At 42.4% G+C, this 26,098-nt stretch overlaps 2 protein-coding genes across 2 annotated transcripts; one reads left to right on the forward strand and one right to left on the reverse strand.

Moving 5' to 3' along the window:
- Window positions 1-2,378: 2,378 nt before the first annotated feature.
- On the forward strand, window positions 2,379-16,120 carry ATP6V1A (ATPase H+ transporting V1 subunit A; the record flags this gene model as incomplete). The annotated part of the gene is made up of 14 exons (XM_079549356.1): window positions 2,379-2,460; window positions 4,585-4,713; window positions 6,260-6,474; window positions 7,177-7,314; window positions 7,763-7,914; window positions 8,738-8,900; window positions 9,998-10,106; window positions 10,843-10,965; window positions 11,055-11,169; window positions 12,362-12,425; window positions 13,268-13,471; window positions 13,754-13,848; window positions 14,979-15,150; window positions 16,028-16,120. The coding sequence occupies 14 exons, from the start codon at window positions 2,379-2,381 to the stop codon at window positions 16,118-16,120; spliced, it is 1,854 nt and encodes a 617-aa protein (XP_079405482.1).
- Window positions 16,121-19,060: 2,940 nt separating this feature from the next.
- On the reverse strand, window positions 19,061-22,609 carry DUSP12 (dual specificity phosphatase 12; the record flags this gene model as incomplete). Its single annotated transcript, XM_079541018.1, has 6 exons — window positions 22,356-22,609; window positions 22,153-22,266; window positions 21,962-22,080; window positions 20,668-20,764; window positions 19,795-19,981; window positions 19,061-19,222 (listed from the first exon to the last, which is right to left on the reverse strand). The coding sequence occupies exons 1-6, from the start codon at window positions 22,604-22,606 to the stop codon at window positions 19,061-19,063; spliced, it is 930 nt and encodes a 309-aa protein (XP_079397144.1). The 5' UTR covers window positions 22,607-22,609.
- Window positions 22,610-26,098: the final 3,489 nt, after the last annotated feature.

Raw genomic sequence — 26,098 nt, forward strand, 5'->3', positions numbered from 1 at the left:
TTTTTTTTCATGATGACTGTGGTATTACCTTCATAAATCATCTTTGAGTCTGAGATGTTCCTGCAGCAAGTAATATTTCAATTTCTGGCACTGTTAGATAGAAGATGACCATGTTAAAGCTTAAAAGTGTGTCTTAAATTAGTGGTTGAACAGTCTGAGGTGAGGAAGATTCCTGTTTGTAAGTATTACAGGGTGCTAGATACATCCTTGTTTATAATATGGGAATTAAAATTGAGCTAATACCCTGTGTTTGTATGCTAGTAGTCTTTGTTAGAGTGAATTGCAAATCCTGTGTTGGTGAGAGGCCCTTAAAGGGCTGTACGAACCAGTTGGCTTTCAAAATGGCTAGCTGCTGTGGTGTCTGGGTTTGTACGCAGACGAAGCAATGCTTAGCAAATCCCAACATGCTTTAGGGAATTCCGTTCTGATTGCTGACAAGACAGATGTGTAACAGTACAAGTATGTAAAACAGCATTTCTGCTTTCTGTGAATTTTTTCATCTAAAACAAACATCTGTAATGCTGATATGCAAGAAGCACAAGAAAACTGTCCATGGACAAACAGTGTAGCATTTCTTAATTTGTACTCAAGGTTAAAAGATGTGCAGCCCCTTAACGAAGGAGTCAGTTTGGCTGGGCGAGTGATGGTGTTTTTCTTCCTGTCTGTGTTGTGCATAGGAGATTGAGCAAAGGTGAGGAAGAATTCCTTGCTTTAACTGGCCCTCAGGTTTTGATTTGGATATGAAGGAGTGCTGATTTAACTTGAAACTGGCCAGTGCTCTTCCGGCTTTTGTTTGCCTTGGTAGATTGAGTCTTTCCTTTTGAGACCCTCTGCCATATGGCTGCCAAACAGTGCCATTAATTCACTTAGAGAGTTGTGTCTAGCGCTTTCTTGTTTATACTCCCGTAGGAGGTTTAGTAGTAGGACTCCAGAGGTTGTTTCGTGTTATGTGTCTGGGTGGATTCAAAGGACTAGCTGCATTTTCCAGTGCAAGAGGAGATAGTTGATGTTAGTCAACCAGAATGAGCTCTTACCAGTTGCTCAGGGACTACGGACTGTTTTGTGAGGCCCTCCCTCTGCCACTCGTCAGAAGGGGATTATGAGCAATGAAATAAGCAGTGAAATGAAAATCATCTTCTAGACCTAAAGAGGAGGCAGCTTAACGGATAGACTGTCATTACAGGGAGTAGGGGGGATCTTACAGATACCCAACTTAGAGGCTTTGAGCTCCCACTCACCAGTTCCACACCAGGCTGATGGCGACTGAGTCACAGTCAACTGTTGGGGTAGCTGCTGGGAAATGAGTCAATGGAAGCTGTGTTACACAAGGTTTGTATTGTTGAATGGCATGCTTTTGCTAGGTAGATAGGCCCTGTAGGTATGCAGAGGCTACCACGCTGCACCTTCCACCAGCAGTGTACGATACATTTGCCAATACAGTGGGAGTGGGTAGGCATTTGCCTTGCTGCTCTCTAACTCGTTTCCAAGGTAACGCAAAGCATGATAAGGGCTGACAAACCCCTTACATGTTCTTATCTGCACCAGAAGCAGGACAGCCCAACTGCCAATTACAGGGCAAACGCAGATCCGTGAGGTTTCTGAACAGCTTTTTCTGTGACGGCTGTTCAGCTTTTCCATTCAGTAACTGTCAGGAGATATCAGTCTACTGTTTAACTGTTGTGAGTTGAGTTTTTTAGCTGTTATTCTTCTCTGACGTTCTACAGGTCTCACTTAGAGCAAAGACTGCACGATACCTTTTGCTAACGGTGAGACACGTCGAGCAGTTTTGAGTGCGTGTGATATTAAAATATGTGCTTTCTATTTAAATGGTGATCCATCAGTTTGAGGTGGGAAAAATAGTAATTGTGGAAATTCTCTTTGTAGCATTGCCTTTTAGAGAATGGTGGCTGTTAAGCATCCCTGTGCTGTTCTATTTGCAGTTGCCTATGAATCACTCAGAATCCAGAAAACCTCTGTATTTTGAAGGACCCTAGGGGGGATGTAGAAGGCAGAAGATGTTCTCCATTGTTTAAATGGCCTGTTATTTGACTTGAAAGTAGGCTGGTAGTGTTAGGGTATTTTTGGAGTGTAACTGTTCTGTGGAGCATATTAGGGAGTAATGTTCCAGCCCTCTCCCTGCAGCTGGGAGGGATGTTAGTTCTTGTTTGCTTAAACAAGTTGTTTTTTAATATTACATAGCTTTAAGATCTGAGTGGTTAAAGTGTTTTAGGGTACATTAGTTCAGAATTCTTCAGTGTTGTTCCTAACGAAAGGAAAACAACAGAAGGCGGGAGAGGAGGAATGAACTGCATATGTGTGTATTCTTTAGAAATGACTTTTTCTCTCTTTTTTTCCTTCTATACAGTTAAACAGGCAAAATGGACTTCTCCAAGCTACCAAAAATCCGTGATGAGGACAGAGAAGCTTTTGTTGGCTATGTCCATGGAGTGTCAGGACCTGGTAGGTATTTTGAAAGGGAAATCATAGGTTCTGTTTAATCTAATGTATTATTAATCCTGATGTTCACTTGGAAGAAGTGTGATAAGTTGTAGGTAGGGTTTTTTGGGGCTTATATTAAGAATGATTGCTGCCTTATATGAAAGATTTATGAAAGATTGAGATGTTTACTAGTGAGGTGTTAATGCTGATTAGTTTTATTAAAAGATATAATGAACAGTAAGCAGATTGAGGAACAGTAAGTTTTAAAAAAATAAATAAATTGCAAGCATTCTGGTTGAGATAAAGCCACCTAGTCAGGAATCTGCATTGGGCTTCTCAATGAGGGTGTGTGATACTTGGTCTGTTCTCATTGAAATCCCGTTTGACCCTTTGCTCTCTGGAATACACAGTCCTCTGCCAGTGTCAGGCTGTTCTGTGTTACTGCACCATTGGCTGAAGGATTGCTGCGAAGGTCAAGGGCGATGTTAGTGTGTATGGGGGAGAACTGCTCCTCCTGTTTTATCAGCATAAATGCAGAGTGTACTGGCTTTTCTTCTCCCTCTGGCATTCTCTTCACGAGATGTAGGAAAGCATGGCAGTGTGAGAACAGAAGAGCGTACATCTTTTTGATAGGGATTCTGTGATGAATAAGAAGCTACCAGAAGCTACCTTGGCTAGAGACTACCTAAAGAAAAAGCCAGTTTCTTAATTGCAGAAGTGATGATTGAATGCAATTTAAAACTGATACAGCTTTCTTAAGATGTGGGAAAAACTTTTTTGGTAAAGATGTGAAACCTTTATGTAAAATGGATGATAGAATACAAAGGACGTGATGAATTTCCTTCTAAAGCAACAACACTGCATGTAAGTAGCAGTCTACCTACAACCTGATGTTTATTATGCTGATGTTTAAGTCAAAATGATAGAAGGCTTCAAGTCCAAAACGTGTTGTGATCTTCATCTGTGGAAGTGTAACTTAAGACATTTAAGTAATTCGTTACTTTTATACAAAATAAAACACCAAAATAGCATTTCCTTAAAACCTGTATAGATGTCTACTGCTTTAGATATAAGTATATATGTTGCCTTTAGGAAATACCTTTAGTTGATTGGTTCACTGGTACTTTATGTTAGCATCAAATACTATGAAGAGAAATAAAAGTTTATAAACAACTGGAAAATGCCAGTCTCCAGTCATATCTTTCTATAACTATGATGTACAGGGTGCACTTTCACCATTCTCTCATATGTTTTAATTTAGTCGAATGTCTACAAAGGCCATTGTATCATTAAAGTCCTTAACATTCACCATCTATCAGGATATGTCAGAGGAATTAGTGTGAATTTTGTGTTCTGGCGTGTTCTGGCAATGTACTCTTATGAGCATAAAGGATCAGCCATGAAATGTATAGGAAAGCTTTTTCTTTTAGCTTTTAAACTAATGTCACAGTTCCAGCCCAGTTCGGCGTAGTACTGTGACTAATGAGGGACCCATGCTGAAGGAGTGGGAAATAGGGAAAAGGTAGGGAGATGGGCCTAAAAACAAAATAGTGGCGGAAGAATGGACCTTAGAAATGAGGCAACAGCAGCAAGCTAAGGGAGAAAACTAATTTAGTAAATATGATAGCAGAATGTGAGATAACACAATAATACAGTATAACTGGAATTGAAGCTTGTAAGTCAAATAAATGAGAGAGCGACTGAAAGCAAAGGCCTTACTGTAATGCTGTAGGCAAGGTGGCTGGGGAGCACACATTGCAGAGATGAGCAGGAAAAGGAGAGAAGAGTCTCATGACTCCCAGTCAGTTTGATCTTTCTGTCTGAATGGAAAACGGAAATGGAATAATGAACTCTTCTGGGAGCTGTAGTACACTCTTCTCTTCTGAGATTGCAGCTGCAGCATTAACTTGTTAATTCCCAGTGCACTGCGTGGTGTTGTGCTGTGGAATACCGATCACAAATTGTAAAATATCCTGAAAACAGCAGGGCTTGTGGCAGCCAAGTTATCCCTGTGTTAAATCAGAGGTGTACTCCTGATCTGAGTGAACGCTAGTCTCATGCTGTCCAGAGTTTAGTAGCTTCTGATCAGAATTTTCTTTTTGACTGTAGGAAAACAAATTATCTCTGTGTGTCTGTCTTCTACAGTGGTCACTGCTTGCAACATGGCAGGTGCTGCTATGTATGAGCTGGTACGAGTAGGCCACAGTGAACTGGTGGGGGAAATTATCCGACTGGAAGGTGATTTGGCAACTGTCCAGGTGTATGAAGAAACATGTATCCTTTCCCTTTGGACCAGGCAGAACATGATGGTGGTTATGTTAAAGAAGATGAACAAAACTGACCGGGACCAGCAGTTGTTACTTCCAGTGCCAGCATCCAGCATCTGTTCTGTACATCTTTTGTAAATTCTGATAGTTTTGAGGTACACCTTATATTGGTTGGCTGTGTAAGAAGGAAACTTCTTTGTTGTTTTTCCTGGAAACCAAGCAAGGTGTTTGGGTTCACTTGCATTGAAATGTTACAGCTCCTTGATGAAAATTTGACAGGTGTCAGCTATGAATGGCAAAACTACCAAGCAGTATGTTGTATTTTTTTCTTTGCTTCTGAAAACTCTGCCTGTGGCATGCTTCTGTAGGAAATGTAAAGTAGGCAGGATTCCTTCTTCTGCACGGACTGTTCTAACAGATACGGTCTGTTCCTTTCTTGTTTCTGCATTGTGATTGCAGAATCTTCATCCAGATGAGAGATGGACAGCATGTATTTAAAATCTAGTTGATGTAAAGTGTATTTTCTGTTGAAAGCATATAAGAGAGTGTCATAAGAGCAATTCATGAAACTTAGATAGCTTCCCCCCTGCTCCCCCTCAATATTTTTCTGAACTTAAGAGTTGATTTTGTCTATCCATTGATGTTAGGAAGAAGCCTGTACTGGCTCCCAGTGTTTTATTTTGGGGAGCTGAATGGTAAACTGGTCAGTGGGTTGTGTCTGTACCTATTAACTTGAAATGTTATTTGTCATATCATCACAATTCATAGTTATATTTAGTAGTCTTCCATCAATACATCCAACAAGTCCAGTACTTAAGTACAGTTTACTCTTAGATTTCTAATGAGAGGATAGCAAGAGCTTTCTGAATACGACTTGCATTTAATCTCTCTGTGAGTCATACATAAGCTTTTAGAATGTCTCCTGTATTCTAATAGGGCTTGTTAAACTACTGGCCCTTTGCAGAGAGGCCCATTGAGCATCTTTGGAGCTCAGGTGGTGCCTAAGAGGGACAGCTCAGTGCTGGAGAGGAGGGAGATGCTGGTCTATGGCAAACTCTCGTTACAATTAGACTCCTGTCAAAAAAGCTCTGCAAAGCTCAAGGTTAAAACTGTTGTGATGTGTGTTTCTAGCAAACTGTAAAGCAAAAAAAAAAAAAAAAAAAAAAAAAAAAAATTTTCATGCCACTGTCTGCTTTTAACAGTAAACCTAGAAAACATGTTTGAAGATAAACGAAATGCTTTGATGATGTTTTGCCATCATGCTGTCTTGTACAACAAGAAATGTATGCATATAGTTGACTTGAACTGATGATTGTAACTCAGAACATATGCTCTCAACTCTACCTCTCCAGAGGATGAACAACTTCATTGCTTCAGCAATTTCAGCTGGAGTTTAGTATAATGTCTACGTGCTTCCCAAATGATGATATGTAATATATTAACAAAACTTTCACATTAATGTCAGAAAGGTGCTGTAAGGGTATGATGATGTGGGTGTGATGCCCTCTACCCTGTAATTTCTCTGGATGAACTTTTCCTCAGCAAATCTTTAGCTGGTGTATCCGTAGGAGATCCTGTACTCCGCACTGGGAAACCCCTCTCAGTGGAACTGGGGCCTGGCATTATGGGAGCTATTTTTGATGGTATCCAGAGGCCGCTGTCAGACATCAGCACCCTGACCAAAAGTATCTATATCCCTAGAGGTGTCAATGTGTCAGCTTTGAGCCGAGATGTCAAATGGGATTTCACACCTTCCAAAAACTTGCGGGTAGGTCCTGCTAAGCCTGTCTTCCCCTCTCTCCTTCCTTCTCAGAGCACCAAGGCTGTGACTGCTAGGAACTGTAGTTACAAATAATCAAGCTCATGAAAAGAGGTAATATGGTGTTTTAAGGATATGTGAGAGTGAGAACCAGACAGGGATCACCAGAACTTAGTCCATGTGACTCCCTGTATTGTTGCATATGAGAAACTTGCAAAATTCTAATGCGTTTGCAGTGCCATAAAGAATTTACTGCCTAGTGTGGTTCCACTAGCAGGAACAGGTGTTACCTTGGCAAAATGAATAACAACAGAATACAGTGAAGATAGTTCTAGAGCTAGAAAAAAATCATAGCTTTAGCCGTTGGCATCTTCTTTCTTTTTCAGTCCTGCAGGTTAGCAGATTCTCTACTTAGCACATTAAGCTGAGAGGTATGAAAGAAGCAAGGAGAATTCCTTGCATCAATCAGTAAATGCTACAGTCCAAGCCTTGAAATGCTCCTGAATGCATTTAGTATTGCTAGCAATGTGCTGTTAGAGTAATGAGTTATGTAAATACTCATATGTAAATGGGCTACTGCGTGTAGCAGTGCATTTGTAAAGGAAGTCATAATGGTGCTAGACTTGATAGTTATTTATGTGATTCTTCATCAGCATTCTTTTTTCAAAATGAAATTCTTGTTTATGGCTAATAGGTGCTTTCTGATTTCAGGTTGGCAGCCACATCACTGGTGGAGACATTTACGGCGTGGTGAATGAAAACTCTCTTATCAAACACAAAATCATGCTGCCCCCACGGAACAGGGGCACAGTTACATACATTGCTCCACCGGGAAATTATGACACTTCAGTAAGTCTCCCAAATAACAGTTACCGAGGTGTTCCATGTTTCTTTCATAAGGTTACAGGACCCTTTCTCTTCTGTGAGATGCCACCTTCAGAGCCTTTTGTGCAACAGAATGTTCGAATTGGCTTCTGTTGCCCTCCCAGCAGGGATTATGTGGCTTTTCTTGTGCAGTTATTTTCTGTGTTTATGACTTACATGTGGCACTTACGTATGCTATATTTGCCATTCTGTGTGGGCATCTACAGTATCCAATGAATATGAAAAATTCCCCCATAGTATTGTAAATGTGGAAACGTGCTTTTCCTCAGGGAGAGATGATAGGGTGTTAAGATCTGCAAAATCTATGGTCATGTTGAAGTCCTAGTAGCGTGGAGCAGTGGAGGTGAGAATTTGCGTGCTGATCTGTTGTGTGGTTGTTGGCTTACTTCAGATGTCTGGTGCTCTTTGTTAGGATGTTGTCTTAGAGCTGGAGTTTGAAGGTGTGAAGGAAAAATTCACTATGGTCCAAGTCTGGCCTGTACGTCAAGTCCGTCCTGTGACTGAAAAGTTACCAGCAAATCATCCTTTGTTAACTGGCCAGCGGGTGCTAGATGCCCTCTTCCCGTAAGTAATATTCTGTCTGTTCCTATATAAGAAATCTGTTTTGGGAGAAAGGATAGTGTTAATTTCTTTAAGGGTGAATAGACCCCAAACATTCATTGTGTACCACAGCATAATCTCAAAACAAGTTATCTAGCTGAGTTGATAATATTTCTATCTGACAGAGGAAACTATGAATGGAAAATGGAAGTGGGGAAAAGTTAAAAGGAGGTTTAACAGGATGATTCTTTTACATTAATTCAGGAAATAAATGATTTATTCATACCAAACCTCCAGAAAAGCTAGGACTTTCAAGATTGGATATTTGCATTTGAGCACATGAGTAGGATCTCTTTCCACGTTCCTGTGGATGTGTAGTTTGCAATGAGTCTGAAGTTACCACTGACAGAAACTGTCATGTTGAATTTTAACTCAAAATTCTCATGTAAGTGGCTGAGTCCCAAGGTGCAGAATGGAGTAATTTTTTGTCCTAAAATATTGTTCTGCTCATTCTTGTAATGCACATTTAAGTAGCACTGATGTTCTTTTCTTAACGTTTGTGTTCCATCAGTGCTTCCAGCTATGTAAACTATGTCTCAAGCCTGCAAGTGCAGTTATTGTACCAGCCTACCACATGTATTTCAAAGGCAGTAGAAAGAAAGGATAGTTTATTCCTTTGGTCTTTGGTTTAGTGAAACACCATTGTGCTTCTCAGACCGAACACTGAATAGTGAATCCTGTTGTTCTGCTTTTAATTATGCAGTTGTTTCCTTACTAGAAAACATATTCTGAAATGGAAGAGAGCTGTTTTTGAGTTCCTTGCTAAGAGTCCCTTTTCTTTACTCAGGTGTGTACAAGGGGGTACAACAGCAATTCCTGGGGCATTCGGTTGTGGAAAGACTGTGATCTCACAGTCTCTCTCAAAATACTCCAACAGTGATGTCATCATTTATGTAGGCTGTGGAGAACGAGGAAATGAAATGTCTGAAGTGCTGAGAGATTTTCCTGAGGTTAGTATGGAAAATTCATGGAGAGTAAACCTTCTTGGAAAGACTTGCTATTATACTAGTACAGCAACTGAATAAAATACCTTATTGGCATAGTGATTTGAAAAAAATCTTATTGGCTGTAAGTTTTGACTGTAGCAGCAGAAATCACTTTTGGATCATACAAGCATGTCTTTAGTGGCCTCTCAAGAAACATCTGGCCTAGTGTTTGGGCATACCTTTTAACTTGTTTAAAAGAAACCCAAACTGAATGCCTGAGTATAATTTAGCACCGTTACAAGGATGTTACCTTTTGTTGTTGTTATCTCTAACTTTTCTAGCTTAATCACGTATGCCAGATGTGGCATCTGTATTTACAAGGTGCAAGGTGGTGATGTGTGCTGTTACAAGTATACAAATTTTGCCAGTTAGGCTTCAGAATACTTTCTGAAGGAAGCTGAAAATGCCTGGTTTCACCTTACTGTTGTTATATGTTAGTGGGCTGGTTGTGGTGCAGAGCTCTGTAAAATAAAGAGCAGATCCAAACTGTTAGGTTGAAACTCCACTGTTAGAAATAATTTTTACGTGCTGATTTGCAGTGTGACAATGGACAAAGGTAAATCTCAGTAAGTAGAGTGCTACACAAATGTCAGGATATGCATTCTGCTGTTCATGTGCATATGAGAGATCATCTGAGTTATGTACATGGGCTTACGTCCAGTTGTCAAAACTGGACTCAGATTGGTACAGGTGAGGGAAAAAAACTCTCTGTTTCCTAGTGGATTTAAGGATTTTTGGCTCTTTCAGCCTAGTAAAGTGAGGCTGAAAGAGGATAATGTACTTCCTGGAGTAGATTTGTCATCACTTGTTTATCTGTGGTGAGCAGTGAGATTAATAGGCATTGCTGTTAGTGGAAGATGGGATGAGGCTGAGGCACGTGTACAACTCATTCTGGAAGGAAAAACAGTATAGAATCCTGAGATCTCTAATCTAAATACTGCTTTGTTAGACTAGCTGTGAGGAGGCTATCCTGATATAAGGTAATAGAGTTTAAATAAATAAATTGTTAAATTTGTTGGAATCTTTATAGTTTTTGTTGTGTCTTTTTTGTTGCATTGTAGTTAACAATGGAAGTTGATGGCAAGGTAGAAAGCATCATGAAGAGAACAGCTCTGGTAGCAAATACCTCCAATATGCCTGTGGCTGCCAGAGAGGCCTCTATCTATACTGGTAAGATTTACAGGAGGCTGGAAGAGGCTGCATGTATGGAGCAAGTCATCATGCTCTAGTATTTTCAGTTCCTGGGATGATCAGTACCAGGACCCCTGCTTAATTACGTAAACAAGCCTTTCAAGCTATGCCTGCATGAAGTCTTAGTATCACAAATGGATTTGTCTTTCTTATCCCCAAGTATGATCTCCACATGTTGAATGAATTCTGCTTATAAATTAAACTTAATCACATTGGATCTCCTGTAGTTCTGCCCCATGTATTAATTATGTAATTGTGTTCTTCATGAGCAGCTTTTTGCTGACAAGTACAGCTTCTCAATGGGTAGAAATAGCTCTCTCTGAGAAGTACTTTTTTCCACTGCAGCCTCTCAGATGATTTTTTTTTCTTAATAGTTTTTCATGAAAAGTTGTCAGATAAAACATCTTTATATGTTCTGGTGACTTAGAAAGGAAGGAGACATTTTACAATAAGAAGAGGCTTTGTGAGGCAAATAGTAGCGTCAGTGATATTGCCCTGTCTCCTTAAAGAAATGCACAGGAACATAAGATTTGCCAGAATGGTTTGTAAGCAAAAATGAGAAGAGTGGAACAAAATAAACAAAAGAAAAAAAAAAAAATCCATCATGGGCTTGTGGAAAGGAACAGTAACTTTCAGTCTTTACTGACATCAGACTGTAAACATAAATAACTTATCTTGTTTGCTATCCTGCATTGTGCTGTTGTATTTGTTCTAGGAATCACCCTGTCAGAGTATTTCCGGGACATGGGCTACCATGTCAGTATGATGGCAGACTCTACTTCCCGATGGGCTGAGGCCCTCAGAGAAATTTCAGGACGACTGGCTGAAATGCCAGCTGGTGAGTTGTTCTTTTCTTCATCTAGACTTGTAAATACATCCTTTGAACTCAGAGCTTTTGACTCGATTTCTGTATGTTCATAATTGCAGACAGTGGTTATCCAGCTTACCTTGGTGCCCGTTTAGCCTCTTTCTATGAGCGAGCTGGCAGAGTGAAGTGTCTGGGAAATCCTGAAAGGGAAGGCAGTGTCAGCATTGTTGGAGCGTGAGTTGCATTTCTTTCCTTTGTATTTGCTGCGGTTCTTCCTCTATCTTTTTGTATGTCAAAATACTTTCAAACAAGAGGGTCTTGTTGCTGTGCGCAGCTACAGAGCTAGGAATGTATAATGTGCATAAATACATCATGTCTGATCACCCTCAACTGTTGCTAACCTGTGCACAGGAGGAGAATGAACGTGGTTGGTAGTTCTGTGTGATGTAGAACCACAGTCATGGCTGTCTGAGAAAAGGGCTCCAGGAAAAAAGCCATTAGCACTGTCACTGAAAAGTATGTCAAACCATGCTCAGAATGGGAAAGAGGGGACATTTGGAGCAACAGTGTGGGAGCATAATGTATTATTGATTCTCTTGCTAAATAACAGAATTACAGGGAACAGGAACAGGATATCTCAAACTGCAGGGCTGTGAAAAGCGTGTAGTGCCCAGACAAATCACATTAAAATTTTCAGCTAATGTGATAGATGAGAACTTTGTTTGAAAAGCATTCCTGTGTAGCTGTGGTGACAATACTGAGTTAATGTAGTGAAAGAGTGACCAAAAGGAAGGAAAGCAGAGGCGCTTGAAACTTTTGGTGTAAGAGAAGAGAAAACTGATCATCACTGCCTTCCTTTTTGATGTAATGACAGGTGTCTTGCAGCAGTGCAAACTGGAAGCTTACACAGTAGGCAGATGCTTTCTTGTAGGCTGTATTGATCAGTCTAACATGCTGTGAGTAAAATGGCTCTTCCTCCATAGGTTTTAGCAGAGCCTCTAGCACCTGCAGCTTCTCCCAGAGTCCATTATTTGTCCTTAGTTCTGTTGTCCACAACAAATGCAGCTGCTTTTCAGTTTGGGAAGCTTTTACCTGTTGGGGAAGCAGGTATTGCCATGTCAAGCCCAAAGGAAGTTAGTGCGTGCTGTATAGGTGAATATCTGATAATTATCTAAAATCATTTCAAATTGGGGTATTTTACATAAAATCTTTGCCTTTAATCTTTACTGATATAACTGTAATTGATATCACACACCTGAGTAGATATGCTGCCACTCTCAGCATATCACAGTAAGAATTTGTAGTCCGTTACTTATGTGATGTTGGCCTTTCTTGTTTGTATATCATGGACCTGTGTGGTCATATGTTCAGATTAAAGTGTGCCAATGATTCTGATTTACTTTTCCTTCTATATCTTTCTGCTCAGTGTCTCTCCACCAGGAGGTGACTTCTCAGATCCTGTAACGTCAGCTACTTTGGGCATTGTTCAGGTAGGTCTCGCTATGCTGCAGCCCCTTTGTGTGAGCTGCCAGACCTAGACAAAATGGTTGTACTTTAATACATTAGTGCCACTGGTTGTGGTGGGAGAGCTTTAATTTTACACAGACAGCTTTGCAGGATGTATTCCAACAGTGTAGGACGTGAAATCTCTTGTGAGATCTCTGAACTGACGTGTTTGGAAAAGGGAGAAAAAGTAATAATTCCTTCTAGCAGTGACTGCTCAGGAATATTCCTTTGCTTCTCGATTGCAGCCTTTTGAGCTGCAACTTAAGTATGGCCACTCTCAGAGGTAGGATGGAAAGTGAACCACCTTTGGCAGGTGCATTGAAACCATGGAAAAAATCCTCAGAGCAGATGACTGGGAGAAGGATAGCTCGCAAGTGATCGCCCATCCCTGTTTTGGTAAAATGAGCTATGTCAAAAAGGGCTCCACTTAATTAGACTTGTGTGTTCTTTGCTACTGGTGACTCCTCAATGAGGTGGAATCTCAAGCTGGATAAACCTAAATTCAACTTTTTTTTCTTTTTTTTTTTTTGAGATGAATATATGGGGGATTGGAACTTGATGATCTTTGGGGTCTCTTCTACTTCCAGCCCAATCTATTCTATGATTAATTTGATGATTCATATTTGAAAGTCACTGCTACAGTTAAATGAGTAAAAGGCAGGTTTTCTTTCTCAGGCTTTTGTTTGAAGATTTGTGGTAGCCTTTGCTGTGTTGTTTGCTCAAACCTGCTTGTCATACTGGGGGTTGTTTTGATTGTTTTTATGGTTTGTTTTGCTTTCATTTATTTTGTTTTTGAACACTGGCTGATCTCACTGGCTTCTGGCAGGTTTTCTGGGGCCTGGATAAGAAGCTGGCACAACGCAAACATTTCCCCTCTGTCAACTGGCTGATCAGTTACAGCAAATACACCCGTGCTCTGGATGAATACTATGACAAGCATTTTACAGAGTTTGTCCCTCTCAGGACAAAGGCCAAAGAGATCCTGCAGGAAGAGGAGGATCTTGCAGAGATTGTGCAGCTCGTAGGGAAGGTGAGTAACCAGCTGTGGGGCAAGTGTGGGATTCCACGAGAACTGTTTTAGTATAGTACCATAAAAACGGTGGTTTACAGGTACGTAGTGTGTGCTAGAGAGGAATTTAATTTCACAATGCTTAGGTGAGCTCTACTGATTTACAAGGTGGTGGTAATGCATGGAAACATGTTTGGGGGTTGGAACTGGGTGATCTTTTTATGTCCCTTCCAGCCCCACCACTCTGAATCTGTGATTTCATCTACATAAGTACTGAACTAACAGTGGACCTTACCTTTCTAGGCTTCTTTGGCAGAAACAGACAAAATTACTCTGGAGGTTGCCAAGCTGATAAAAGATGACTTCTTGCAACAGAACGGTTATACACCTTATGACAGGTAAGATCTAAATGGCTACAGTGCTGCCTCGTTCATGTGCAGTCTGGATTTCGATAGCTATTTTATTTGGAACCTAATCAGTGCAGAAGTGAATTTTACTTGCCATAAACAAATGATAGAACAGAAGCCATAGAACAAAGCATTCATATTGTTTTACCCCAAGGCACACAGACCTTTTCCAAATGCAGTCTGAGTTTCTTCAGCTTTCAACCACTGAAATGAATACAGCTCAGTTAGTTTTTGCAATAGCGTGTCCTCAGGAGAAGACAGCCACTTTGTTTTCACAGGCAACACCCAAAGTCTTCCTGTTTGTTCTAGCAGCAGATGATTGCAAGTAACTGAGAAGTTTGATCTGTTTAAAAACTTACTAATTTTTTTCTCCCCTAGTGCTGTGTTTATCATCTTCCTTCACTTTTACTTCCTTCCTCACTATCCTTTCATTTTTAACAGCCTGCCAAGGGGTGCTTTGAACTTCTGCTCACTCCCCAGCCCAGATAGCTCAGGAGGTTTGGAAATATTCTCTAAAAACTTAGATGTGCATCATTCTGTATGGTGTGTGCTTTTAGTTATGTTATTGGGGTAAGGCATGCTTTTATGTGATGGAGAAGCACAGGAAGTATCATGATATACTGTATAGATAATAGTGAGGTACTTTCCATCGCAGTCACCTATCCATTTAAAAAAAAACAAAAAAACAAAAACGACTCTGTGTGAAGCTTCTGGAGTGCTCTTATCATAGAAAAGCTTCCTTTCCTGTGAGCAAAGAAACTTGCAGAGCTGTCAGGCTCTCCCATGCTGTTTTCAGGAAGCCTGCTCCCATAATGGACAAAACAGGAAGGAGGAATTCCGCTGACTGCTAGTGTTTTCCCTTTCTCATCTGCAGTGGCACAGATTGAGATGTCAGACTTGTATAGCAATGGTTACTGTTCTGTCCCATTTTGTCCAGTGTTTGGATGCTGTTTCAGAAACCTTGCTCCATGTTTTTAGATAGGTCAATCAATAGGCTGTCTCTCTCCTTTGACATGAAGTAGACTAACACTTTATTTCAGGTGAGAATTCAGAGTTGCTGCAAAGGCAGGGGCAAAGAGTAGTCCTGTTAATTGCTCCAAGATGCTCTTCTGTTTCATCAGATTCTGCCCTTTCTACAAAACAGTGGGAATGCTTTCCAATATGATTGCATTTTATGACATGGCACGCCGTGCTGTAGAAACCACAGCCCAGAGTGACAATAAGATCACGTGGTCCATTATCCGAGAGAACATGAGTGAAATCCTCTATAGACTTACCTCCATGAAATTCAAGGTATGTTCTAAGGAACCAGCTTGGGTTACTTTGGGGGAGTTCTCAGTGCCTCTAAAAGGCTGTAATTAGAAGTGGTTATCAGTTGCCATAGATAAATGTCTATGTACTTGGGTTACCCATCCATGTAGAGTGCAGCTTTTCTACCCCTATACTTAACACCAGCATCCTCTGGGTGAGTTTTAGCATTTACTGCTAGGACATTAACCTGTAATGCAATCTGATGTTGAAGCAGCTAAGGAATATAAAGTATGATGGTTGTTTCGTGTAAACTCTCTTGAGCCATTGCTAGTATCACCAATCTTTTAGGAATAAATACCATGAGATAACTGCATGCAAAGGTAAAGTGTTCTTGTGTACCAATGTCTTCTACTCCTGCTGGGTACTGGCTTGTTTCTGCAACAAATAGATCCCTAGTATATATTTCTAGAACAGCAAGAGCAGAACAAGGTACGCCTGGGCACATAAGCTTGCTTGAGAGCTGGTTATGTAGAGATAGGGAAGTAATCCTTTCATTTACAAACCCTGGCTGTGAGAAGACACTTAGCATGCAGCATAGCAGTGGACAGTTTGGCTGAAAAATGGAAACCAGAAGATGAATGCGTGTTAAGTAGAGATGGCCCTCTAATACACTAGTAGTTATGAAAGAAAGTGATATTTCCTGGGTAACAGGCTAAGAAACATAAGAATGTAAGTGTTCTGTAGTCTGCCTCAGCAAGACAATGAGTAGTAGTGTAATCCACACATGTAAGTACATTTGGCCTGTTTGCAGGTGTTTAATCCTGAGGTTAAAAACAATATAGCAGTGGCAAAACAGGGTTGTCTTAAGGATCAGAGGCTTTTCAAGACTGGTCTGTACACTCGATGTATTGTTTTTCAGGACCCCGTCAAAGATGGTGAAACAAAAATCAAGGCAGACTATGCTCAACTGTTTGAGGATATGCAGAATGCATTTCGCAGTCTGGAAGACTAGACTGAACCTCTGTGACCACTCTGGTTTGTCCTCTGAATTCCTCATCTCAGCTCCTCTGCTTCCCTACCTTACAAGAATGATGCAACAGTACTTGAGTTGATAAATAGCCCTATGTTTCCCTCTTCATACTCAGTGTCTTTACAAAACATTCCTTAGTTTGTGTTTGGCATTGCTTTGTGTGTCTGAAATAGTGAGTGATGTGTGAGTGGGCCTGGCTGAGTGATGAAATGCTGTTGTACACTTCTAGGGTGGGAAAAATTCACCTTGCCCTCCCCCAGATCATTTGGTAACACAACCAACTGACCTGCACTGGCAGAGGAGGTGTAGATTTCAATGCAGTCACGCGGTACATTCTGAGCTGGCAGTGGTAAGGGCATTTAGGTCTAGCATTTTGCTAAGTGACTATCACGAAACAGAATTTTTGACCATATTCTGACATGACATGTTGATATAACCAAAGTTCTTCCCTACTGCGTCCCTTCTGCAGCCTTTGGCTGAGTCTGTTGGTATTGAAATGTGGTAGATCTGGATCTCTCCAAGGAAGGACTGACTAGAAGATGAGCATGTGCGAGTAGCCAGTACGCTTTTGTACACTGGAGAAATAGAATTTTATTTTCCTACTTAATACAGATAGGACTGTTGGATGGAGCACCAGCTAAAATTGAAGCTATAGGTGCTCAAATTCCAGAATATTTTTGCCTTCTTGCCTCCCACTCACCCCATAATGTTTCACAACACTCAGCTGCTTTTGTTTGTGAAGCTTGTTACTGCTGCTTTGTACTATGACCCGTAACAAGATTCCACATGTGTGGACCAGGAATATAATCTTTCCTAGGTGGTGCTCTCTACCAGCTCTTGCCTACCAGTGCAGTGTCCAGGTGGTGTTTAGGAAAGAAAAAGTACATGCTTAATCTTCCTGCTCCACCTGTGCTCATTGTGCCTGTTTGGCAGTGGCACAGATGGTCCTCATTTCTTGTGTAGAAAGATTCTGAGATGCTAAACTTCTGGGGGTGGGGGTTAAAGAGGGGAAAGATTGACAGTACAAAATGTATTTACTTCTGCCTTCTTGATAATGATGCAAAAGAAGCTAGCGACTTCTGCACCATGCTCTGGAAGCAGCTGAAACTCTGCTGTGTCTTGGGCTTGTTGGCAAAACTAGTATGAGATGAGAAATGAGTGTAGAGCAGCTTTTCTGTCAAAATTCAAGCGCCAGCATTCCTATCATTGCTGCAGAGAGAGGTGAAGATGCTGCCATACTTGCTGGTCTTTGACTCTCTTGTGTCTGATGACATCTAATACTTCTTTGTTGCGCAACACTGTAATGCCCAGCTGGGTGCCAGCTGACATCTAAACTTGTTATGGTCATGAAACAGTAACAGTTGGAGATGCCACTGGTAGTGGCAGGGCTTTGCATTAATTCCACACTGAAGTGTTTTTTCCACCAGCTGCCAGCTTTGAATGGCAATGGTGAAAGGGTATCTTGGCGCCAAGGACCAAATGCTGCCACTTCCATTATGAAATCAACTCACTGTTTGCCACGGAGAGCTCAGTTGAAACTTAAGTGGATTTACTGTGTTTAGCTCTCCCAAAATAAACTACTATTCCAGCTGATATTCTGGTAGTGAACAGTTAAGTTTACATACAGTTCACCAAACTTTCAGTGTATGCTGCTTACTTAACAATGAGCATGTGTGAATGAGTGGTCACCATTTGAGCCCTTGCTGGATTCCTCATTGTTTGTACCCTTCACCACTGTACTATGTAGCATTTCATGCTAGAAAACAGATGTTCTTATCTCTTTAAATAGAGGATGTTATAAACTTTACAGAAGATGTCTAAGATAATACAGTTCTAATATTTATTGTGCTGTACCTGGCCCTGAAGTGTGACCAGTTCAAACAGTTTCATATATATTTTTGTCTTTTTTGTTTTGTGTCTCAGTTTTCAGTGTTGAGATTCTGATGTTCACTGTGTACTGCAAGTCTTCCCTCCACAGCTGTGGGAGGAATGAAAAGATGGGCAGAACCCAACCACCTACTTTCTTGTATATTTCATAATGTATGTTGCTGGAAATTGTGTAAAAAACAAACAAACAAACAAAAAACATTTAAAAAGCTGTTGGGAGTCAATGAGAATAAAATGGATTTAACGTAGATCTTACCTGTTCTCTTTTGTGATGTCAAACCAAAGCTGTGTGCTACAGTGGCATACACAGACCACCACGAGCAAAGCTTACTGCTTGCTTGAAATCTTAATTCATCATTTTGGGATCTCTTTAAATGGGGATAGACAACTTAGCAGGTATTTAACCTCAGGTCCCCCATTTCAGTACAGCTTACACAGTCTCCTCAGGCATTACATGAAGAATTACACTGTAGGACACTGTAGGATATGCTCTTGGGATAGATTTTGGAACTTTAGCGTAAGAGAAGTAGAAACGCATCTTGCTTTTCAGTGCTAATCCAACAATGGTAACAGTGCCATGTTATGGCACTTCACTGAGCCTTACAGTCTTTCCCTCCCCTGTATACCACAAGAAGGCAAATAGTACTGTTGTCCACAAGCTAAAACAATAACGTGATAGCTTATTTTTTTTTAAATAAGGATTAGAATTTGTAAATAACACTTTTATTCAGTCTGTTGCTATAAACATCATGTTCAGGCATTTTTGTACATCTTTGACCACTGCTTAACACATCTCTGATGGACATGCTTTACTATCCTTATATACATGCATTTATTTTATATGTAGATGTGCATATATATAGATGAATGTATACATCCTGTATTTTATATAGACTGAAAGCAGAAACAGATCAGGCGCTCAAGCAATTCCTCTGCTTACAAAGGGATTGAAGTCTCAAGCTCTGAACTGGCAAACCCGCAGTAGTTAGGATTTCTCTGTGGTCAGTCAGAGATCCACTGAAAGAGGCTATGAGTTCAGGTTTTGGTAGCTTGGAAGTTACCAACTGACAGCATTCTCGCTTCATCCACTCGACTTTTGTGTATCTGGAAGGCAGGGGTCACCCAGTGGCCGCAAGAACACTGCTCACCCCACCAGCTAAAAGAACCCAGTTTAGATGTGCATTTGGGACACAAAAGCTGCAAGAAAAACAAATGATCCATTGTAAGATGCATGCAAATGTATTCTATGGTATATTAAGTTACGGCAACCTGCACTAAAGCCAGCTCTTGTATTATTTCACAGAAGTTAAACAGTCTGAAAAACAGTCCAAAAAAAACCTACAACAGCTATGTAGACATGGCTGGAGCTTGCCATGCCCCATGTGTGATAGGCAGCTGTGCTGGCAGAAGGGAAGGCGTGGAAATGCAGCTGCTCTGACCTGGTGTGGTTCCAGGACACTTGCCAATCTTAGACATCTGACAGCCTTGATCAATGTAAGACCATGACAGGTTTTATATGTCTCACAAACTCTATTACACTAAAAACACAGAAAAAACTGTCAAACATCCTTCCTAGTGTACTAAATCCAGCAAGATCACCAGCTCATTTCCTTATACAGGGATATTCTAATATTTCAGAATCTGTTCATAAGCTGCAAAACTGATGCAGTAGAGACTGGGAGATCTAGGATGTTGCCCTGGGGCCTTCGCATCAAGGAACAGCAACAGTTCGTTTTACCTTGGCTAGAATATCCCAAAAATGCATTCACCTGTCCTTCCGTTACTCCTAGCAGTGCTGGCTCCATCCACTGCACAGGCTCAATGAAGTAAGAGGTGCACTTATCAGGGCCGCTGCCACGAAGATGCATAGACTCCGTTATTCTCTTGTGAGCAAAGGCTGTTGGTCCACTTCCTTCCACGTGGGACAAAATGCTGGAACTACGAAACAGAGCGCGCCTGTTCTCCGTGACAGGGAGGGGAAGAAGGTGAAACACTTTTTTAATGGTGGGTGAAGCTTAGAGAGCACAGGGACAAGGACCTTTTGACAGTAACTAGATAAATAGCGTATCTTTTCATAGGCGGGCACTGACTCCATTTAGGGCTGCATCTTAACAAACCTTACAGTCTATGTAGTGTTGGGCTCTGCTTCACCACTGTATGCTGTTTCTTACACAGATCTGTGTTTAAACAATTCCCTACCAGTGAAACTTTAAAACTAAGCTCATACCTTTGAGGAAAAAAAAAAAAATCTACACATAAGGAGCAACAGGATCTTCTACCTGTATTTTAGTATAAAAATAGTTAAAATTGGGTCTGGTTTTTTTTTCCCCTAGAGAAAGCAATTCGCAAAAACAAACTAGAATATATGACTGCAGATCAAGCAGCTTTACACAGTCAAGCAGAATTACACCTGCCTGCATAATGTGGCAAGTTAGGATGCACGAGTGCTGCACAACTTCAAGTTTTGTGATTTCATAACATATTTGTGTTTAATTTCTGTGGCACAAACATTGCATGGAAACTTACACAAGATCTTATCCCTGTTCCAAAAATAACGACATGGCATCTAATTTACACAGGCTATTTTCCTCTCATGATCATTTCAAAATGACATTTTGTGGGAAATTCAAAAGGTTCCGTACCTGCATTTCCTGCATCTATACAGAACTTCTGTATTTGGAGTCTGATGTGCATTGGTTGGATCAACAGCAAAGACTTCTTGGGGTAAGTCTTGAAGTTCTGCAGAAGGGACAGTACTGAGTTGTGAGTCAGACTGATAAAGGCACCAATACATTCCAGGGAGAGAAGACAGCATTCTGCCCTGGTCACCATATACAGAAGTCACCTTCTTCACCTTTTTTGCCTTGGCAGAATAAATCCAAGAAATAGATTAAAGACCTCACCCATTCCATTAGGTGAGTTCAAAGCAAAACAGCTTCATCCCACCACATATAAAATAGGGATTCATTTAACACGGTGAAAAGGAATTCAAGATTTAGCCTGAAGAAAGGTAAATGGTTGCTTTTTGCTCTGTTTGGGGGATGATAGATTTGGCTTGCTAGGTGCATAAAAAATAATAATCAGGAAACAGCAATTTGGCCATTATTTCTGCATCTTGACAAAGAAAACAGTCAATCACTGATTTGTTTCTTAGATATGCCTCAAAGACCCTGATAATGAGCAATCAGAGATGCGAACATTTGTCTGGCCAATTCAAGGCTCAGGTACTTTGAGGGTAGCAATCCAAGTCAGCAACAGCAAGCTCTGTATGATGGCATCCCTCTGATATGCTTCTCTGCATTTAAGAATAGATGCATCATGCTCGTCCCCCCTGAGATATATGACTATGGAAGGACATTCACCAGTTTGCTGTCTGTGCAGAGATACAGCAAATAAGCTCTGCAATGAGTCTTCTGCATTGTTCCTTTTTGTTTTAACAATCTCTGAACCACAGCTTACTGCTATAGCCCCATGCTGTCCTCACGCAGCACACCAGACACAAGGAATCTACCTGATCCACAGCCAGTTAAATACAGCTACAAGCCACAGCAGCAGGGGTCAGAGGTCACGGATCATGGCATACAGCTTATGACTGGTAACTGTCATAATTTAAAGCAGCTGCACATCAGAAAGTGGGTGCCTGGTGCTGTCCAATGCAGCATAAAGCAGACTGCATGGCTGCCATGGGCACAGCCACACATGAGCACTCAGTACACTGCACAGGGGCCAGCAGCAGGACTCACAGAATCATTTGAGTTGGAAGGGACCTCTGAAGGTCATCCAGTCCTATACCCTCACAATGCCCAGCCTGACTGTGAACGTCTCCAAGGACTGGGCATCTCTGTGGGCAACCTGACTCATCCCAAGCTCAGGGTTCAGTGACACGGTGTGGCTTTTGGACAAGGCATCCCCCGGTCCCAAGGCTGCCCCACTCACCGGAGAACCTCTCCGTGAGCACCTGCAGGCGATGCTGCTTGTACAGGGCGCTGCTGCTGTCCACGGCACAGCCCATGGCCTCGTAGAGTTTCAGCTGCCTCTGGAAGCCGAGGTTCACCCTGCAGTGCGGGAGAGGAGAGCAGGCTGAGACCGAGCCCGTCCGGCCGTGGTGCCGGGGGACGGGCACTCACTCTGCGTCGGGTTTGGCGGCTCTGACGGCGGCGTAGGCTTCCTCCCAGCCGAGCCCCTGGCTCTTCATCAGGTACGCGGTTACCACGGCCACGCTGCGGCTCACTCCGGCCTGGCTGCAGGCGAAAGGCGAGACGAGGCGAGGGCTCAGAGCAGCCCCGGGGCGGCCGGTTGGCCCCGCCACACCACCAACCCCCGCCCTCACCACCGCACGAGGACGGCCCCGCCGCCCGCCAGCGCCGCGCCGATGAAGGCAGCGCACTCGTCCAGGCGGCTCAGCAGGTCGGCGCCAGGCTCGTCCAGCGCTCGTATGTACAAGGCCTGCACGCCCGGCACCGGAGGTGGCTCCTCCGCGTCTACCGTCAGCACCGCCATCACCCCCGCCGCCGCCAGCGCCTTCGAGGACGAGCACGACTCCGCGCCGCCCACATACAGCCCCGGCAGCACCGGCACCATTCCGCCACCCTGCCACCGGCCGCGGCCCCGCCCACAAGATGGCGGCTTCCGGCGGCCGCCGCCGGTCCCAAGATGACGGAGCCTGAACGCGGGCTGGCAGTGCGGCAGCCAACGGAGGCAGGCTGGAGCAGCCGCGGCCCAACGGGGGGTTGGACAGAACTGGGTAGAGGTGAGATAAGTCACTGCGGGAAGATCCAGCACCTATGCTTTTTCTCAAGATTTCTGCTATCCTTGCACCTCAAGTTAGCGTGGTGAGGAAAGGAAGCCTGAAGGAGTATTTATCTGGGAAGCCTCTGGAACTGGCACCAGTGTGTGAATCACCTTCTTGGAGATTAAAGCAGGGCTGCGAGGACCCTTCGTTCACGGCGAGATACCCAGCTGCTCACAACAAGCAGGGTTCTTTCTTCATCTGAGCTGAGCCACAAGAAAAATCTGCTGGGAAATTAAACCAGCTTGCTTGTAAGATCTGCTACGTGATTGCATCTACATAAGTGACGCAGGTTGACTTGCAGAATAAAGCAAACACTGGTAGGCTTTAACTCTTTCCAAATTGAGGCTTCTCATTTAGGATTCAAACAGAAAGCACATCTTTAATGTCACAGGTTTTATATTTCTGGGAAACTTTTTATTATAAAATTGCCAGGCTAGTAATGCTTCTAGCTGCAAGATAAAACCAAATCCAGACCAAATAATTCCTTACAGGCCTTGTGTGAAACATATGAAGAACTTCTTGCCTCTAAAAGTCAAATGCCTGGCCCAATGTGAAACCCGTCTCACAACTCTTGTTTTATGCTGGCTGTCACACAAGCGGAATTTGAACTGCAAAAGAGGAATTGTAACTAACTCCAGGTTTCTATTCCAGTCTCTTACTTGTAGCCAGGCTATAGCTTGCATTCATAACTGAAATCCAATCCACTGTAGACAGAGCTAGCATATCTTCTGGTAATCTCCCTTTATTCCAAGATCTGTTGCAAGTGATGACATGGAAGTTTATGGGGAGATCTTGGTGCAGCCATTTTTTTGCCTGTCATGAGTTTCAGAACTGTTGAGCGGTGAAAGGAGGCAGAGCACTCAGTTTTACTTCTTATCCTGGTTTCAGATGAGGGTAGAGTCAATTTTTTTTCCCTGCAGATGATGTGGTACCGTGTTTATGATTTTGGATGAGTGCAGCTTGATAGGCATAGACCAAAGCCTGGCATGTTGCAATGTCTTTTTGGAACTGACAGGGGGTGGCATACCTTTTTCAAATATTTTACTATTTTTTCAAGATTCTGCACTTGCTCAGGACTGAAGTTCCAAGGCACTGGAGGTGCCCATCGTTCTAGGTGTCTGCCCATATCCTCCCACCCTCTCTGCCATTCATAACTATCCTGCCTTAGGGCAGACCTCTGGGTGATACACTTAAATAGTTGCTTAACCTTAAAACCTGGCCTGGAGCACATTCAGGAGACACAGCAATAGGAACATGTTGGTTGGAAGATCTGGAGTATATTCAAAATTCTCAAGAACTATTGTAACTTGGTTGGAGTGGAAGGGGATGGTGAAGAAGCTGGGGAAAGTGTTTCCCCTTGTCTCTCTCACAGATTGGTTTCCTGCTAACAAAAGGTGAAGAGTGTAATTGTTGATATGTTTCAGAGAGATGGTTCCCAAAGTACAGAGATGATGGCAGTGTCAAGTATGTACACTCACAGTTTGTACTTTTATCATACAACAACACAGGTTTGCACAGTACAAAGTGATAACCTTAATCCAGCCTACAGGGATGACTGACAGCACAGCAGGGACATAGACAGGAAGGTGCTACATAACACAACTTTGAGAACAAGCACAAGTCTGATTAAAAACAACAACAACAAAGTCAACAGCATTGTAATGAGTAACTACTAAACTGAAAATATGTATATAACAATTTTGTTTTAACATGCTGGGGTCAGGTATGTCAATCTTTGAGGTCCCTTTCAATCCAAGCCATCCTATGATCCTCTAATATATAATTCTCTAATTCTGTGATCACAGCCTCATGTTGAGCACCTAAAGGACTGTTGTGATTTAACCAGCAAGCAGCTCTGCACCCTGCAGTTGTTCACTTGACCCCCCTGGCAGTGGGATGGGTGAGAGAATTGAGGAGAAAAAAAAAAAGGCAAAACCTGTGGATTGAGATAAAGAGAGATTAATGGGACAGAGAAGAAAGGTAAAATAATAATTACAAGGATATAAGAATACACTAAACAAGTGATGCACTGTGCAATTCCTCACCACCCACTGACAACCAGACAACCTCTGAGCAGCAGCAGCCGCCCCTCGTCAGCTCCCCCCAGTTTTGTTGTTCAGCTCAATGCCATATGTTATCAATCATGCCTTTGGCCAGTTGGTGTCAGCTGTCCTGGTTCTATCCCCTCCCAGCTCCTTGTGCATGTCCAGCCCTTTGCTGGCAGGGCAGTGTGGGAAGCTGAAATGTCCTTGGCTCTGTGCAGCGCTGCTCAGCTACAACTAAAACATGCATGTGCTATCAACATTATTTTCATCCTAAATGCAAAGCACAAGCTACTGGGAAGAAAATTATCCCAGCCAGAAACAAGACACTCTCATAGATGAGAATGCTCTGTGTTAGCAAGATACCTGTGCAAAACATTACCATGCAACACATTTACAGCCGGAACTTTTCCTTCTTCTCTCAAAATATCCAATCATTTCACTTCCTCCTCAAATCTTTTTCCAAAGTGATCTCTAACATATAGCTGCAAGATTTTCACAGCACAGACAGAAAGGCCTGCATGTTGCTTAGCAAATTTCTGAGGAGAGGTAAAATGTCAAGATTACCATAGAAAGAGGTATGGTAATGTTCTCTCATCAGATTAGATGTGTAATATTACCCTACCTCTTCTGTATTAGATAAGAGAGCCTGAAAGCCCCAATTATCTGTCACTGGGAGCACTGGGAGTTCCTGCAGTACTCTATACCAGACAGCAGTAGGCAAAAACAGTCCACAGGGCCCTCCCGGATCCTTATAGGACAGCATCTGGCCATGGAGATGGAAGGGAGGATGTGAAAATGGTGGTCTTTGATCTGATAGCGTGAGACTAAATTCTGGTGATAAGATTGTTATCCCCTTCCAGCAGGAGAGCTGGAAAGAACTGGGCACTGGGGAGCAGCTGTCATGCTGAGGGACAGATCACAGCAGAGAGCTGCTGAAGATGCTCCCTATGCTCAGCTCTTCAAGCTGTCATCTTTGTGTTGGAACACAGTACCTTCCAGAGTTGTAGAGCTTCCCAGTAGCCCAAGGGGCAGACCAAGACATCTCTTTGTACTTTAGGTGAGCCTAAAGGCTTCTGAAAGCATAAGTTCACTGCAGTTTAAATTTTGCTGTCATTCTGCCTCACCTCCCATGCTTGTGTTGCTGGAATGTAAGTACGTGGTGGCCCTACCAGCTGGCTAGCCCTGCTGAATTTGACCTCTGTGGCTGGATCAATTTTCAGTGGGGTCAGTTCCCTG

The sequence above is a fragment of the Tetrao urogallus genome, assembly GCF_951394365.1.
Source record: "Tetrao urogallus genome assembly, chromosome: 1".
Lineage (NCBI taxonomy): Eukaryota > Metazoa > Chordata > Aves > Galliformes > Phasianidae > Tetrao > Tetrao urogallus.